This window comes from Notamacropus eugenii, chromosome 7, assembly GCF_028372415.1.
Source record: "Notamacropus eugenii isolate mMacEug1 chromosome 7, mMacEug1.pri_v2, whole genome shotgun sequence".
In the NCBI taxonomy this organism is placed as follows: domain Eukaryota; kingdom Metazoa; phylum Chordata; class Mammalia; order Diprotodontia; family Macropodidae; genus Notamacropus; species Notamacropus eugenii.
The window spans coordinates 1,399,057-1,416,635 of NC_092878.1; the positions used below are offsets into that span (position 1 = coordinate 1,399,057).

The following is a 17,579-nucleotide window of genomic DNA, read 5'->3' on the forward strand; positions in this document are numbered from 1 at the left end:
AATATTTGTTAAATTGAATTGAAAGCACTTTTCTGTAATTACTCCATTTAGTCTTTACAGACACATTGTGAAATACATATTTTACAGATGAGGAAACTGAGGCACAAAGAGATCATGCACCTATTTAACCCAAGTTTACAGAAGTAGTCTAAACTTGAGCTGAGTCAAGTCAAATCTCCTGACTACTAGTCCAATGCTCTTGCTAGAAGAATAGGAAAGGTCAAGTGGAGCTGGGGTGGTGGTGTAAATATAGAAACCAACTGAATTCTTTGGGGTTCTTCCTCGAATTCCATGGAAACCTTCTGTGTCTCCAAAAATGTTGTATAGCTTATAGACAAAACGGAAAGATGAAGGATATTTATTTTTTAGTCTGTGATTTGCCTCTGTATTAGCCCACCCCACCATGAGGACAAAATTGCTGAATAGTTGAAATTTTAAACCATAATTATGTAATAGTTCTTCCTCTTTCATGTTTTCTTTTTGTTATGGTAACTTTTCAATAGATTCCAAGAAACAGAGACTTTAATAGATGTGGGTTACTTTGAGGGCTCTATCCTTGCCCCCTTCTCTCTGACACTGCTACCCCTCTAGTCTCCAAGCTCATCAACTTAGGCTTGGAACACTGATTGAAATAACCTGCCTCTTGGTCTCCCTGACTTGTCTCTCCCCACTTTAGTCCATTGTTGACTTTCCTGTCAAAGTGATCTTCCTAAAATGCAGGTCCAGTCACATATGATACCCCTACTGATACCCCTACTGATGAGAACCACTTGTTCCAAGGGCAGTGAAGGCGTCTGTCAGACACAAAAGACACCAAGGTCATCTACTCCCTCCCAGGCCATTGACAGTCATCCTGAATTTTGTCTTTGCCTTTGGACTTAGATGACTGGAGGAGACAGTGAGGCTGATGACTTTATGTAACTCTGCCTCACTTAAATCTATTCACGCGCAATTCCCGATGACCTTGAAGGGCTGTGCTTTCTCTTTGTGTTCTGGGTTATCAAGAGTAGATCTCGGCCTCAGAAAACACCCTCACTAAGGTGGCCAGATTTGTTTCTCTTATTCTTACTCACTGACAATCTACGATTTGTTGGGTAGCCCTTGATTTTCCTGGGGGAACTGTTCTGATAAGTTAATCACTAGTTAATCACATTTGCTAAGTACCTGCAAGGTGACCACTCTTTGGCTACACAAAGCCAAAAGTGAGAGTTTCTACCTTCAAAGAGTTTCCATTCCATTAGGGATTTTTTTTTTTTTATTAAAGGGACCCTCCCTTGAGTAACTTAAAGAAGCCTATTCATCGAATGGGTGTATCTCACTCAAACAAAGATTGTGATAAGATCTAAGCCGGAAAGGGCCAGGATCTCACATTGCCTCCAGGGTCATTTCCAGTCCTGATTAAGCCTGATTAGGCCCCTGGACCCAGATGGCTCAGAAGAAAGTGAGGCTGGTGACCTTGCCCAGCCCTCGCTCACTCAAATCAAAGTCAACTTCAAGTCGTCATCATCTTGATGTCGTGGTCCTCTTTGAGAATGAAGGACAAACTCAACAACAATTTCATTGGGGGATAAAAAATATTCACAGTTAAACAAGCACAGGCTCCATACAGAATAAACACAGCAATTTGGGAAGCTAAGGTCTCTTGAAGGACAGGTCCCTCGAGATGAGTTTTGGAGGGATCCAGGGATTCTAGGAAGGCAAAGGTGAGGCAGGAGAGCATTCCAGGCATTTGGAGAAGCGCAGAGTAGTAAGTAGAATGCGATATGAGGAACGGCTAGGAGTCCTCCGGGCCGTCCCTGCCCTAGGGGCGATCATTCCTTCGTCCCAGGGAGCTGCTGCCTTCAGGGACTGAGCTGGAGGGCCCAGTTCTCTAATCCCTCTCCCTGCCTTCCTAGGAAGAACACAGCGATCTGAGCCGTTAATGACTCGGTTGTGGGACCAGCGGAAGGTTCGTTTTCTGCCTTAGGCTCAGCGGGCCGGGGCCTTCGTGCTGCTCCAGGCATTCAGGACCAGATCGTTATCACGATGGAGAGAATGCCCGCTTCTGAGGTCGGTCTGTGCGGGTCAGCCGCCCGCCCCGCACCCGGCCACACACAAGCCAATGCGGCTCCTTAGCGCGGACGAGGGTGTAGACAAAGGGATCGGGGGGAGGGTGGTGGAGACGAGGAAGCCGGGGAGCGCTGTCCTAGGTGGCCGGTCACAGCCTGGGACGTCACTGCGGGGACAGCTCTAATCCGAGCCCGAGGCGGGCCGGATGAGGAGGCCTTGGACCTGAGTTCGAATTCGGGACCGAGGGCGGACCTCCCGGGCCTGGCGAGCGGAACCGTCCGTTCGCCTCTGCCCGGCCCGGCCCTCTCAGCTTCGGTTAAACAAATGGACCTAACGTCCCCTCACTCGGAGCTCGGCTCTTCGGGGGGAGTTCAGAAGGTCGCGGTCCCCCCGCCCCGCCCCTCCCCCGCCGGGCTGTCAGAGAGGATTAAGCGCAGGGCGAGATAAGCTCGGCCCGAGGCCGGGAAGGGCCGATGACGTAACGTCGCCCCGCCCACGCCCCGGCCCGCAGATCCCAGGGAACTCCCGCATGGATGCGCGCGCAGTCGCCGGGCCGAGGGAGGGAGGACTAGCGGGTGCCTGAAGCGCGTGCCCGCGAGGAAAGGGGAGGGGGTCGCCCGGCGCTCCCGGCGGCGGCGCGCGCGCCCGAGGCCTGCCTTCCCCCGCCCCCTCTGCGGTCGCGCGCTCCGGACGGGCGCACGCTGCCCCCCGCCCCGCCGCCGGGTCTGCTGCGCCGGTGCGGCAGGCGTCGGGCGCATCCGGGCATTCCCGAAGCCCAGCGGCCGTCCCGGAGGCGCGCTCCTCGGCGGGGGCGAGGGGGAGGGGGCGAGGCCGTGAGGAGGAGCCCGCCCCCGGTGGGGGAGGCCGTCCGTGCCCTCGGTGCCCGGCGGAGCCGCCCTCGGAGCCCCGGCTCGGCCCGGCCCGGCCCGGCCCGGCTCGGCTCGGCTCGGCTCGGCTCGGGGTCCGACATGCATCTGCACCAGGTCCTCACCGGGGCTGTCAATCCCGGGGACAACTGCTACTCCGTGGGCAGCGTCGGGGGTGTCCCCTTCACGGTGAGCGAGGCCGGGGGCGCCCCGGGAGGCTGGGGGCGGGGGGCGGCGGGGCGGCGTCCCCTCCCTTCTCCGCCTCCCCCGGGCGTCGTGTGGGAGAACACCCCCTTGGCGGCTCCGGGCTGCGGAGGTGCCGCGGGTGTGCGGGGCTGTGCGGGGCTGTGCGGGGCCGGGCGGTGCGGGCCCGGGTTCGAATCTTGGCCTTGACTCGACCACCTGTCGGCCCCGGGCCTCCCTCACGGGGACAGGACGGGGTTGGGCTGGGATGCCAGCCCCGGGGCTCGGTTCTGGGAGCCTCCCTGCGGTGCACAGGACCTTCTTCAGTAACTGATGGAGGAACGAGCGCCCCGCTGCGGGCCCGGATAACTGAGAGGGAAAGGGCAGTCTTCAGAAACGCTCGCCCTGCGTCGGTCCGTCCTTCTTCCTTCCTTCCTTCCTTCCTTCCTTCCTTCCTTCCTTCCTTCCTTCCTTCCTTCCTTCCTTCCTTTCTTCCTTCCTTCCCTCCTTCCTTCCTTCCTTCCTTCCTTCCTTCCTTCCTTCCTTCCTTCCTTCCTTCCTTCCTTCCTCCTTCCTTCCTTCGTTCCTTCCTTCCTTCTGTCCTTCCCTCCTTTCCTTTGTTCCTTCCTTCCTTCCTTTTGTCCTTCCCTCCTTTCCTTCTCTCCTTCCTTCCTTCCTCCTTCCCTCCTTCCTTCCTCCTTCCCTCCTTCCTTCCTTCCCTCCTTCCCTCCTTTCTTCCTTCCCTCCCTCCCTCCCTTCCTTCCTTTTGTCCTTCCCTCCTTTCCTTCTCTCCTTCCTTCCTTCTTTCCTTCCCTCCTTTCCTTCTCTCCTTCTGTCCTTCCTTCCTTCCATCCCTCCTTCCCTCCCTCCCTCCTTCCTTCCTTCCTTCCTTTTGTCCTTCCCTCCTTTCCTTCTCTCCTTCCTTCCTTCCATCCCTCCTTCCCTCCCTCCTTCCTTCCTTCCTTCCTTCCTTCCTTCCTTCCTTCCTTCCCTTTGTCCTTCCCTCCTTTCCTTCTCTCCTTCCTTCCTTCCTTCCCTCCTTTCCTTCTCTCCTTCCTTCCTTCCTTCCTTCCCTCCTTTCCTTCTCTCCTTCCTTCCTTCTTTCCTTCCCTCCTTTCCTTCTCTCCTTCTGTCCTTCCTTCCTTCCATCCCTCCTTCCCTCCCTCCCTCCCTCCTTCCTTCCTTCCTTCCTTCCTTCCTTCCTTCCTTCCTTCCTTCCTTCCTTCCTTCCTTCCTTCCTTTTGTCCTTCCCTCCTTTCCTTCTCTCCTTCCTTCCTTCCTTCCCTCCTTTCCTTCTCTCCTTCCTTCCCTCCTTTCCTTCTCTCCTTCCTTCCTTCCCTCCTTTCCTTCTCTCCTTCCTTCCTCTTTCCTTCCTTCCTTCCTTTTTGGGGAGTTTTGCTTCACAATTGGATGAAACCCCCTGGATCCAGCATGTCCTAAAAGTCTTGGTGCAGTGCTAAGCTGCTGAAGCTTGCCGTCCTGCTGGAGGCCAGGCTGAAGCCTGCCCCAAGACTTGGGGACCCCGCGTTTGTTCCGATCTCAGGAGGGCGCTCCTGTCCAGTAAATTGTAGGAACAGGGTCTTGTTGTGTAACATGGGCACCCGAAACTATCAGGGCGCTTTACCCATGGGCCGACTTCACCTTCGATTAATGTAAGAAAATAAGTGAACTGCCTTCTGTGGGAAACCATTTTTTCAGCCAATGCCTGTTATGAGTTTGAACAAAATCGGAAATCACAGGGATGCTCTCTCTCCAGGCAAGGAGAAGCCTTCTGATCTGGTGCTCACTTTAAAACCGGATGGATGTAAAAACTGCAGAATCATTATGTGAGATGGCTTTCACAGGACTGCATCTAGGTTTTTGAAGTTGATAATTTTTGAACAGTTGCATCTATTTTGGCCGTCTTTCATGTTTGATAGACTGATTCCGAATTGGAAGAAATATTTATGAAAATGGTATCTACATGACTACTGTTTACTTAAAAGAGCTCTCATCTCTAGTAACATCACCCTTCCCTTGTGTAGGGAGGCTTTGTGCAGAAATACACATGACTGAAGACTAGTATTTAATATTAAGGTTTTCTGTACACCGTCCATCAGGTGTCAGAGATCAGTTGAGAAAGGAATTCTTCCCACTGGAGCTGTGGAGAGGAAATCTCAAACTCCACCCACCATCAGTATGCAAAGTGTGATGGAAAATTATTACTCCAGTTCTGCCATTCAGGAACGTTCTTTCACTATCACAGTAGTAATGACCAAGAAAGCAAAAAATAACAATATAATAATAATAGCTAACAGTATGTGCCTAGCCCTGTTATCTCATTTGAGACTCGTGACAACTCTGAAAGCTAGGCTCTATTATTATCTCTGTTTTTTCAGATGAGGAAACTGAGGCAAATAGCGATTATGTCACTTGCCCAGGATCACACAGCTAGCGAGTGTCTGAGGCCAGATTTGAACGTAGGCCTATCCGCTGTGCCACCTAGCTGCCTCAAAAAAGTGGGTGGTGAGCCAATGTTTGACTTCTGGGTTGGCTCACAAACCCAATTCTTGTACTTCCCTTTTCAGATTGGATCTGTTGTCCATGCCTGCCATTTTCATTTCTCCACTGATTTTAATGGGAGACCAAAGGAAGGATAATTGAGGACAACTCAGTAGAATGTAAACTCTGTGATGGCAGGGACTATTTCATTTTTTTTGACCCTAGTACCTGGCACAGTGGCTTGAGCATAGTAAGTGCCTAATAATAATTGAATGAACAGATAACCCTAGGACTTGGAATTCCGATCTTTAATTTACAACTATTACACGTAAAGTTGCAGTCTTATTTTGTTATCTAGTATGTTAATGGTGAGCTTACTTAAGAGGTCTGGTCTTGTGACTTGAAGTGTCATATGAATTAGGGCTGAAACAGCATGACTGTGGCTTGAGTTGTAGTTCTGAGTAGAAAGCTTCCGAGGTCTTGCTTGTTTGTTTAGTTTTATTTAATTTAGATCACTTTTTTTCTGCTTCCAGAAAGTTCTTTCCATTTTCAATTTGAGCCTTTTTCATGGCACTGTCACAAGTTAGCCAACATAGCCTACCTCCAACCCTCTACGCCCTTAAAAACAAGTATGTCTGTTTCAGGGATCTGGGTCCAGTTCTGCCTCTTGATATTCTTTCCTTAGTCAGCAGCATCCTTCAGGCAACTTTCCCCCTTGTTCTTGCCCTGTCAGTAGGATTTTAGGATCATAGACACAGAATTGGAAGGGAACTTGTAGGTCATCTAGGCCTTTTCCCTCATTTTACAGATGAGGAAACTGAGGCATAAATGTTAAGTGACTAAGTTTTGGCAACCCAGAAAGTGTCACAGCCAAGATTCAAGCTCAGGTTTGACTGCAAACTCACTTTGTTTTTAGGCTGTTCTGCTTCCTTCTTTGATTCCACTCTTTTCTTTCTCTGTGCCTGTTCTACCCATTGTCTTACCAGTGGTCAATAATTATTTATAGCTGACAGACTTCTTCCTGATTTTTTCTCCTTAAGTCCAGTTCTCATCAAATAGTAACTGTATCCTGTCATGTTGATTTCTAAATGTAAAATAGCCACAGTCTCAACTACATCAGACATTGTACTCTGGAGATTTCTTTTCCTCTTTTGATCTTATAGGATCTCAGAATATTAAAGAAAGGAATATTAAGGAAACTTGGAGGAGGCCATGGGTAGCTAGGCAGTGCAGTTGATAAGAGCGCTGGGCTGTGAATCAGGAAGACTTATCTTCTTGAGTTCCAATCTGGTCTCACGCTTACTAGCTGAGTGACCTTGAGCAAGTCACTTAATGCTATTTGCCTCAGTTTCCTCATCTGTAAAATGAGTTTGAGAAGGAAATGGCACTCCAATATCTCTACCAAGAAAATTCCAAATGAGGTCATGAAGAGTCTGACCCAATTAATGACTAAATAGCAACAACAAAGAAGAGGCCATATAGTCTAAACTGTACCTGGCAAAAAAAATCCCTTCTCTAGTGTACTTGGCCATCATGATTTCCTCTGTAGGCTCCTTTTTTCTCCAAGAGAATCAGATAGATTTAAAGAACTATAATGACTGATAAGTCCATGCCTGGAGCCTCTGACCCAAAGGAATTCTCCAGACCTCTCTCGCTGGAATCTGTTTGATCTAGTGAATTGAGAGCTGGCCTTTAAGTCAAGAAAGATGCGGGTTCAGGTGGACTCTGGGTTACACTTAACTCTCCCACAGCAACTTTCTAAGATTATAAATTGTAAATCTTCTCTGGTAGAAGGAGATTCTTCCCTGTACCAGTGAAATCACAGGTACATACTAAAAGAAACAGCTTTTTCATTTTTTTATTCAAAGGTGTTTATATCCTTTTGTAAAAGGCTGTAGTTGTCTTTGTTCTCAGTATAAAGCAGTGTTAGTCCTGACCTCATCTGGCCATGAAGTATCAGCTGACAGTTCCCGGCAGTACTGGTTTCTTGGGTTGTGGTCATATATATGTATACATGACTTCTTTTCTCAGGACCAGAACAAGATTGAGACCTTGGGTGGCAACGAAGTGACAGAAGTGGCTTCTTATATCCTCTTTTCCCTGTGAGGTGCCTCATGGGTGGTTTTATGAAAGATGAAGTTGGATGAAAGGAATGTGGGGCTATTTCTTATTCTCTGATAACCCTCACTGGACCAACTTACAACCTTTGCTTAAAGACTGCTAGTTAAAGGGAACCTACTGCTTCCAAAAGAAGCCCATTTTGCTTTTGGATGACTATTTACTAGGAAGTTTTTCTTTCTAATTAGCCTAAATTTGTATTGTAAAAACTTATCTTTCAAATCATCCCTTTCTTTTCAGATGTACCTAACCAGTTTTAGCCCCTCATATACATCCCAGACTATGTTTATCCCACTGCTGTTATAAAATCAATAGTTATTTAACATTTAATTCTAGTGAAGACAGTGTTTGAATTTTCAAGTGTGCTTATAATCCTGCACTGAACTGTAAGAGTTTTCAACTCTTTGCTTGGATTCCACCTCTAATCCTCCTTTAGATGCTGCTAAGTTAGCAAAGTGGATAGAGTGCCGAGTCTGGAGTCTGGAAGACCCAAGTTCAAATCTGACCTCTGACACTTAGCACCTGTGTGACTGGCCACCTGGACAAATCACTTAACTCTGTTTGCCTCAGTTTCCTCAACTACAAAATGGGGATAATAACAGCACCTACCTCCCAGGGTTATTGTGAGGATCAGATGAGATATCAGTAAAGCGCTTGTTCAGCGTGGCACATGATAGGCACATAGTAGGTGCTATATGAGTGTTTATTCCTCCCTTTCCTCCCCCAGTCTAGTCTGACACCAAGTCCAGTTGACTCTCTGCAGTGTGTTTTATTTAGATTTGTCCCACCTCCCCCTTTCTCCATTTTGACAGTTTACTAGCTTTTGTGTGTTTCCTGTGGATTTCTGAAAGAGCTTTCTACCTGCTCTTCCTCATACCAGCCTCTATCTACTATCCCTCAGCATAATTTCTAGAATTTTCCTGAAGCATTTTCATTTCCATAAGAAATATGTAATGTCTTCTTAATTAATAATGTCCATCCTAGCAAGCTTCAAATTTGATTATCAGTGTTGAAGCCTCCATGAACAGTTCCTTCTCCATTACTTTCTACTTTCCATATCCTTATATCTGTTCCATGTTTGGATCCTCTCCAGCTTAGCTTCTCTGTTCTAACCAGCTAACCATTTTTTTTTCACCCTGTCTCTCCAGCTAATCTTATATTTAGATCTTTCTGATTACGTGTACCTTCCATTTCTCCATTTTGCCTTCCTGAAATGTTTTCTGACCTTTTCTGTTAGTCTCTGTCAATCACTTTTTATAAAATGTGACTCAAAATTTACTCCGTCTGGGAGCATCTTTATTGATTCTGCTACTTTTTTTTTCCTATCAGTATCTATCAGTTTACCTTTCAGTCTAATAAAAGTTCTAGCTTGGACCTTAATTCTGTATTTTTGGTTTTTGCATGGCCTACAAGCTAAATATTTTTAGCTTTATGTTAGTTTTTACATTTTTAAATTGTTGAAAAAAATCAAAAGAAGATTATTTCATCACGTGAAAATTATATGAAACTTCAATTTCATTGTTCATAAATAAGGTTTTATTGGAGTCCAACCAGGCTCATTTGTTTCTGTATTGTTGATGGGTGCTTCCGTGCTTTATTGGTAAAGTTAAGCATTTGCAAGAGACCATATATGGCACTCTCATAGCTTTGCATTGCTGCTGCTTGGCATGGTACAAATTTGCAGTGACATAGTTATAATTTAACAGTGTTTTGAGTCTCACGAGTATTTCTCTACTGTGACATTTTATATTTTTCTATGACCCATGCATACCTATCATTTCCAAAAAAAGAAAAGAGGAAAAAAGTGGACTTGGAATGTCATGCTCTTCAGGCACATTGGAGTATGGATTGTTTTATCTAATTAGATGGCAAAGCATTGTACTTATTATGCAGTGATACCATAGCTGCCCTAAAAAGAATACAATGTATGTTGATCGTACCAGACTAAGCACTCATCACAGTCTTCTTAACTCATCGGAAATCAATGATCAGAAAAATTAGAAAATGTAAAACTCATTCTAACAGAATTTCTTGACAGAAATGAAAGATGCAAATGAGACAGTAGGCAAAGTAAGCTTCCAACTAGCTCATTTGTTAGCCAATCAAGGAAAGCCATTGACCAGATGGTGAATTAATTAAATTGTGTTTGATTGCAGACAGCTAAAGAAATGTGTCCAGAGAAGAAAAACTTTTTTTTTTTAGACTAGTAGTCTTTTGGCTCAATTAAAATCATATGCTTATGGATTGAATATTAGTATTTGGCAGTACCTATCGATGAGGAAAAGACATTTTCAAAGATGAAATACCTAAAATCTCATTATAGATTATAGATGAAAATTTGCAGTTGATTTTAAGGATAGAGAAATACTAACTTTGAGCGCACTTAAGTGAAAGGTTATCCCTCCCTTCAAGAATTCAGTTCTTATCGGTAGGCCTTTGTTACAAAAAAAGTACTCAATTGTGAATATATTATGAAATCTTATATTTTGAATTTCATAAATAAAAATTGTGAAAATTAGTTTTTTCCTGTTATATGAGTTCCTCAATAATATTCTCAGTTTTGTCTTTTGGCACACAGAATCTAAAATGTTTACTATTTGAACATCTACAGAAAAGAAATTGTTGACCCCTGATCTGAGCCACTGCCAGATGTTGTCATTTCTATCTCCTCAACTTGGTCTTGATAATTCATCATGGCAGGACCTTAAGCTAGATCCTTTACATCTCTTGCTTGAACTACTGCACTGCTTTCTTATTGTACCTGGCACAATGTCTGGTACATAGTAGGTTCTTAATAGAGCCTTGTTGACTGAGGTATAATATCACAGAGTTTAATTGTTTGCTAAATCTTGTTGATTCTTATTCTGTGAATCTCTTGACTTGGTCCCTTCTCTTCACTCACATGGCCACCGCCCTTCTGCAGTCCCCATTCCCTCTATTCCTGGATTATGCAAAAACGCTCATAGTATTCTGCTTCAAGTCTATTCCTTCTTTAATCCAGCATCTACATGGGTGTCACATTGATATTTGTAAAGCAGAGATCTAACTATATCACTCCCTATTTCAGGAATAAAATATAAAGCCCTTCATAATTTGGCTCCAACCTATATTTTTAGACTGATCCATCTTCTTCTTTTTCATATGCTCTGTATTCTAGTCAAACCGTTCCCCTACCTGGCATTCCATTTCTGTGCTTTTGCATGGTCTCCTATCTCTGAGGTACATTCTTTTCATTTTTGCCCCTTTGAGTCCCAAGGACCGCCTCCTATATGATGTCACTTTTCTGATCCTTCCAGATGTAATGTCATTTGTCTTTGACCCCAAATTCCTTTGCACTCCCTTTTTCTGTATTTTGTTTTTGTAATGCGTTTTTTCTTTTTTAACTCTTTTTTATTATTAATTTATTTGTTTTCAGTGTTCTGTAATCATTTCCATATATCTTAGATTTTTTCTCCTTTCTCCCCCTCTTCCCCCCACCACTCCACCCCCTCCCTGAGATGGCATACAGTTTTATATATGGATTTTACACATACATTCCTATTAAATACCTTTTCACCTTAGTCATGTTGCATAGAAGAATTAAAATGAATGGGAGAAATCATAAAACAAACCAAAATATAATATGAAAGAAAATAATCTGCTTCATTCTGCTGTCGAATTCCATAGTTCTTTCCCTGAATGTGGAAGGCATTTTGCCTTAAGAGACCATTGGGAATTATTTAAGTCCTTGCATTGCAATGAAGTACTAAGTCTACTAGAAAAAATCCTCGGCACACGGTGGTTGTTGCTGTGTATAAAGTTCTCCTGGTTCTGCACCTTTCACTCAGCATCAGTTCATATAAGTCTTTCCAGGCCTATCTGCCATCTTCCTGTTCATCATTTCTTATAGCACAATAGCATTCCATTACATTCATACACCACAGTTTATTCAGCCATTCCCCAATTGATGGGCATCCCCTTGATGTCCAGTTTTTGGCCACCACAAAGAGAGCTACTATAAATTTTTTTGTGCATGTGCGACCCTTTCCCATTTTTATGATCTCTTGGGGGTACTGTCCTAGAAGCGGTATTGCTGGATCAAAGGGTATTCACGTGTTTTTTTTCTTCCAGTAGAATATGAGCTCCTTGGGGACAAGGGATGTTTAATTTTTTCATTTCAGTGTCTGACACATTGCCTTGGCTTGTGGTATTTGATAAATGATAAATGAATTCTATTGCAGATTTTTTTAGCAAGTAATTTTCATGGAATCTGCAAGTTTCTCTGAGTTTTTGAGATTGTTTTTGTATTATTTTCATATTTTGGGACCTCACTTTATCATGTATTAAGGATAGCATCTGGAGCAGGAACAAATTACATTCCACCATTACTGTATACTGGGGATATACCTCATGGAACCCTGGAATTCCAAAGACTATTTGTCTACATTAGTGGTTCTAAAACTTTATCTTCAGGTTATAAAAAAACCCAATAGTGGGGTGGGGACAGAAATTCCATACAGTCAGAATAGGGAGTAACCTAGTGCTGTAATTTGAAGGGTTCTAAAACAAGTATTTGAACATATTCTCCTTCACTGAGATTTGATTGTATGGAATCTACAACTGGAAATTTCATTCTTTAGGTTACTTACCTTGCAGTCCTCTTTCAGAAATGTGCTTATGTCCTGGAAAGGAGACCTTATTAAATGAATTTGCACAAGGTGTTAGCATTTTGTCAGATTCTTTCTAAGTTGATCAGAATGATCCTGGTCATTAAAACATAAGAACTCTTGGGGACCCTTGAAAGAGAGCACAGAATTCTGTCACTTCACAATTTGACCCAAGGTAGAATTTTTCCTGAGGCTGAATGAATGAATTCCACAATGGTGCTGTCCCAGAAACCCATCATTAATTTTTGTGATCCCCTAACAATTCCTTTTAGGATCTTTGTGGTCTATCTTCCTGTAGTGGAAAGCACATGGGAGTGGGGATCAGGAGAGTTAGATTCTAGTCCCAAGTAGTTTTAGGAGGGACGTCTTTTAGCTAGCCCCTAGCTAGCTACCTGTGATGAACTCTCTTTGTGTTTTTTGGGCAAGAAGCCTTTCTTGGACTTAATTTCCTATCTGTAAAATGGAAGTTAGACCAGATGATTTCAAGGGTTCCTTCTAGTTCTACTAGTCAATGATTCTCCTGAATGGATATGCAAATTTACCCCAGGTCATACCTTAATGATAAGTTTAAAGTCCTTCATAATCTGTCTCCAAACTACTAATGATCTCTGTATAAAGGTAAGAATAGGTGAAGGTAGCAGAAAAAAAAAATTTGGAAAATATGGATCAGGAATACAAGTGAGAGGTGAAAGACTTGTAGATTAAGCAGAAGCTTCAGATCTACTTATTTTTAATATTCAAATGCAATAATAGTTACAAGGTACTTTGCAAGACCATGTCCCTGACATGAATAGGATAACAAAAACAAAAAATGATTGTACTTTAACTTATGAAACAGCTTATTATTAATATAAATATCATTCCTGAATCAGTTGTCCGTTTAGTGAGAACACCAACTTTTTAGAGCAAAGATCAAAGTAAATATAAAACGAAGAATTTTTAAAAATGGAAAGTTCAATTAAAACAGATCCAATCTGGCTTATTAAATAAGTTATTGATATAGAAAAATGAAATAAATGGAAGAAAGAAGAACAAATTACAATATTTTCATTTAGAAATTTAACCAATATAAATCAGTGGTCATAATGAGGAGACCTAAAGAGCCTAAAAAGAGTACATTTAGTCCACAAATACTTATTTTCCACAGCAACCAAAGGCAATACTAGTTTAGAATATGCTTTGTAAAAACTTAATTGAGGACGGTATAAGATTATGAGCAGTAACATCTAAAACCGAAGTAGGTAGTAAACCATTTTAAAGAAACCTTGGTAGAGACCCAGTTGAACAAAGTCACCACAGGCACGTGATAAGAATGAAATTGGAGGGAAAGTGGCAAACACACAAAGGATGGGAATGATCTGTAAAGATTTTTATAATAAACTTTTCACTAGAACAGTGGATCTGCTACATTAAAGTTCTAATGTCATTTTCCTGGATGGATTTATAGAGAGGCTAAAAAAAATGGTGCTAAAGAGAATAAAAAAACTATCCAAAACAGTCTTAACCATCCCACCAGGGCTGAAATGAGCACGATGGATTAGCTAACCAAACACATTTAGATCTGGTTATCAGATCTACACAGTTAAGTTATTTACATACTTAGAGGTTTTGGACTCTGGATGTTCATTACAAATTCAAGGAGCCATTCATGTGGAGCTCTTCTATGGCACATACCCTTAGAGAAGGTCTTTCTCCCAGATAACTAATGAGGCTTTTGGTTCTGGTCGCGGTAAACAAAGAAGGATGCCTCTCTCTTTAGATAAAAGGGCATTCTCTTGAGGTTATCACCATTCTGACTTCTTGGGGAATTTAGCACATTCCTTACTTTTGATAAGGTCCCTAATTCAGGAGACATATAGAGAGTAGCAGACCAACAACACTATTGCAACCTTAATTCCTAATTTTCATAATTCAGTGGAGGCCTTGGCTGAGTAAGCTTCCATTGTATCCATCTATCTATCCTTCTGTCTAATCTGTTTTGTTGTCTTTATATTCCCTGTGCCTTTTGCATAGTAGCTGCTTGATGTTCTGATTGAATGATAGAATAGTTTATATTCTCATTGAGGGAATTCCTGGTTGACTGTTTTGGTAGGAAACAGGTGGGATTTTGAAAACGATATTCCATGGTATATCAATGAAAACTATTGAATATAAGATTCCATTGTGTTTATTGACTATAAAAAAAGCATTTAATTTAGTAGAGCCAAATATTGACTGAAAGACCCCCCCTCCAACAAGTTTGCTATGCAAAATTGCTTTAAAGATACCAGAGATACTGTGTTCTGGCTGACCCTCTGATCATTAACACCAATTCATGTATAAAATAGACATTCTCAGCAAAGATCATCGTAAAGTAGATCCAATAGGGAGGATTGAAGAGAGATTCCCGTATAACTGGTGAAATTTTCTAACTGCTTATGTTTGCAGATTAATTAAATCAGTCCTGGGCATATTTTCAGAGTGCTGGTGTTCAGTACTAGGGATGTAATAGTCTTGCGTTTAAAAACATTTTTTTCTTAAAATTTTAAAAAATTCTGAGCTTGACAAACACTAAAACAAAATAGAACAAAGCACAAACATTTCCACATGCAAAGAAAGAAACTCAAAAGAGGAGTATGTAGAAAATTGAATCTTTATCCAGTGCTGCTTGTTTAAATTAAAAATATATAATACTTTCAGATCTCTCCTCAAAGCTGTCCTTTTCTGTGCTATCTTTTCCAAATGAATTTTGATATTATTTTATCCAGCTCTAGAAAATAATTGTCTGATAGTTTAATTGGTATGGCACTAAATAAGTAAATTAATTTAGGTAGAATTGTCATTTTTATTCTATTAGCACGGCTTCTGTGCTATCTTTTGAACTACCTCCTGCACTCTGTGGATTTAAAAATGTTTCAGTGACTCTTTTAGTTTTTCTACCACTTTTTCACCACCCTTCTTCATGTCTCTTGGCAAAAAAACAAACAAAAAACCAAATAAGCAAAGTCAAGCAAAACAAATCAATATAGTGTCCATTTCTGAAAATCTGAAGTCTCCTATAACATAGGAAGTAAGTAACATGCTCTGTTATAAATCACCTGGAGATATGGTTAGTCATTGATTTGATCAGAGTTTTTAAGTCCTTGAGAGTTTTTTCTTCACAGTGTTATCATTGTATAAATTAGATGCTTGCTTTGTCTCACTTCATTCTGCATCATTTTCTGCTTCTCCAGTTTCTCTAAAATGATCCCTAATCATTTCTTCTGGTGCAGTTACAGTTATATACCACAATTTATTCAACCATTTCCCATTTGATAGACACCCCCTTAGTTTCCTGTTCGTTTTTGAAAATCCTTCTTTGGATTAGAAAGTGTGTTTTGTTTGTGATTGTTCTTTCCTCTGTATGATTCTCCTTTTTAATCCCACCTTCCTATCCCTGCCTTTATCCTTGAGTTTGATGTATTTCTATGCTAAATCTCTGTGTTTAACCTTTTTTTTTGTCCAGTTTAGGTAAGAGGTTTATCTGATACCTGCACTCCTTACCTCTTTCTCAGTGTTTGTATATTTTTCTCGTACCCTTCTTTATGAAAAATCGCAAGTCCTACACCATTCTTCTTCCTTTTTATATAAGTGTATTTTCTTTTACCCTCTTTTTCTTTTCCTTTTTAAAACTTTCAGAACGGAATCTGTTCATCTCCAGGACCTCTTTTTCTTATTTAACTCTCTCAACATCTTTTGAAGATACTAAAGTCTGGAAGGGATGTTTCTTCTCCTAGTAGTAGTGTTAGCCCTTCATCATCATTCAGTCCTTTCCAATTACTCAAATCAATTTACCTTTCTAGCTTTCCCTTGAGTTGTGTTTTTGTCCTTGGGGGTAGGGGTGGGCAGATAGGATTTGTATAGTGCCTACTGTCTGCCAAGCACTGTTGTACAAATGTTACTTCTTTTACTTTTTCTTTTAACCATTATTGCTTCATTTGATCCTTACATCAACCTTACAAAGTAGCTACTGTTATTATCATCCCTGTTTTACAGTTGAGGAAACTGAGGCAAAGAGAAGTTAAATGACTTGCCCAGGATAGACCTGAGGTCTAATCTGGTCTTAGACACTTACTAGCTGTGTGACCCTGGGCAAGTCATTTAAGCCTATATCTTTTGTGGAATATTAGATTTTAAAATTCCTTTGTTCATAGTAGAAGTTGAAGGTCTTGTGTATACTAACTGTTGTCCTTTTGGTACTTGGACTCTTTCTTTCTGACTTCTACCAGTACTGTTTTTTTCATTTGATACTGCAGCACTGGATTTTGACCAGGATATTACTCGGACTTTTTGTCTTGAGAGTTCTTTCAGGACATCATTGCTGGATTCTTTCTGTTTTTACTTTGACCTCTTTAATAGATCTGCTAGTTTAAATTTGATTTATTGAAATATGGTTTTCAGGATCTTTTAAAAAGTCATATTTTTTCAGTATTCTGATGATTCTTAGATATCTCCTTGATGTTTTCCTAGGTCAATTGTTTTTGATACCAGATACTGTATAGTTTCTTCCTATCCCCCCAATATTTTGATTTTATTTTAATGTATCCTCCTGTCACATGGAGTCATTAATTTCTTTTTGATCTGTTCTGATTTTCCCTGGTGCATTACTTGGGTAAATCAGCAAGTCAACAACCGTTTATTAAGCATCTGCCATGCTCCAGGCACTGTGCTAAGTGCTGGGGATACAAAGACAGAAAGCAAAAACAAATGCCAAAAACACCAAGCTTCTGCTATCAAGTACTATTTACTATTCTCTCCAGCTTTCAGTTTTGGACTTGGAGCTTTGTGCCAGGGCCAGATTCTGGCCCCTGCTGTGCTTCTGGGTGCAGTGATTGTTCCCCTTGGTTGCTACCTGAGACACTGGATTCTTTCATTGACCTCTGTCTCCCTGGGTTAGAACCCCTTTAAACTTTAACGTTCAGAGAGCTGGATCTTTAGGGACCTCTAAGACATCGCAGGACAATGCTAAAGACATTATAGATAATGTCCATGACTGAGTTCTCCTGTGATCTGAACTTCATCTCCAGAAATGCATTACTATGCAAGATGAAATTAACGCTTCCTCAGCTACCCTTGGCCTCTGATTGGAGGAATGGAGGGTGGTCCTTGGAGGCCTCTCTGATACTCCACCATTAAGGAAGGGGATCCAGGGAACTTAACCTCATCATTTCCTATCTGGCTGCTTTCCTGGATTTCATGATCTCCAGAAACTCATCAT

The 17,579-nt window shown here is 42.1% G+C and overlaps 1 protein-coding gene across 4 annotated transcripts in view; it reads left to right on the top strand.

Moving 5' to 3' along the window:
* The first annotated feature begins 2,795 nt into the window (after positions 1 to 2,795).
* DMXL2 (Dmx like 2) overlaps positions 2,796 to 17,579 on the top strand; it is a 145,750-nt gene continuing 130,966 nt past the window's right edge. For 2 of the 4 annotated variants that reach the window (XM_072622890.1, XM_072622888.1), the window contains exon 1: positions 2,796 to 3,104. In XM_072622890.1, coding sequence (XP_072478991.1) covers positions 3,018 to 3,104 — 87 coding nt within the window. In that variant the 5' untranslated portion in view covers positions 2,796 to 3,017. The remainder of the gene's footprint in view (positions 3,105 to 17,579) is intronic. The other 2 variants (XM_072622884.1, XM_072622885.1) reach the window with 1 other exon arrangement.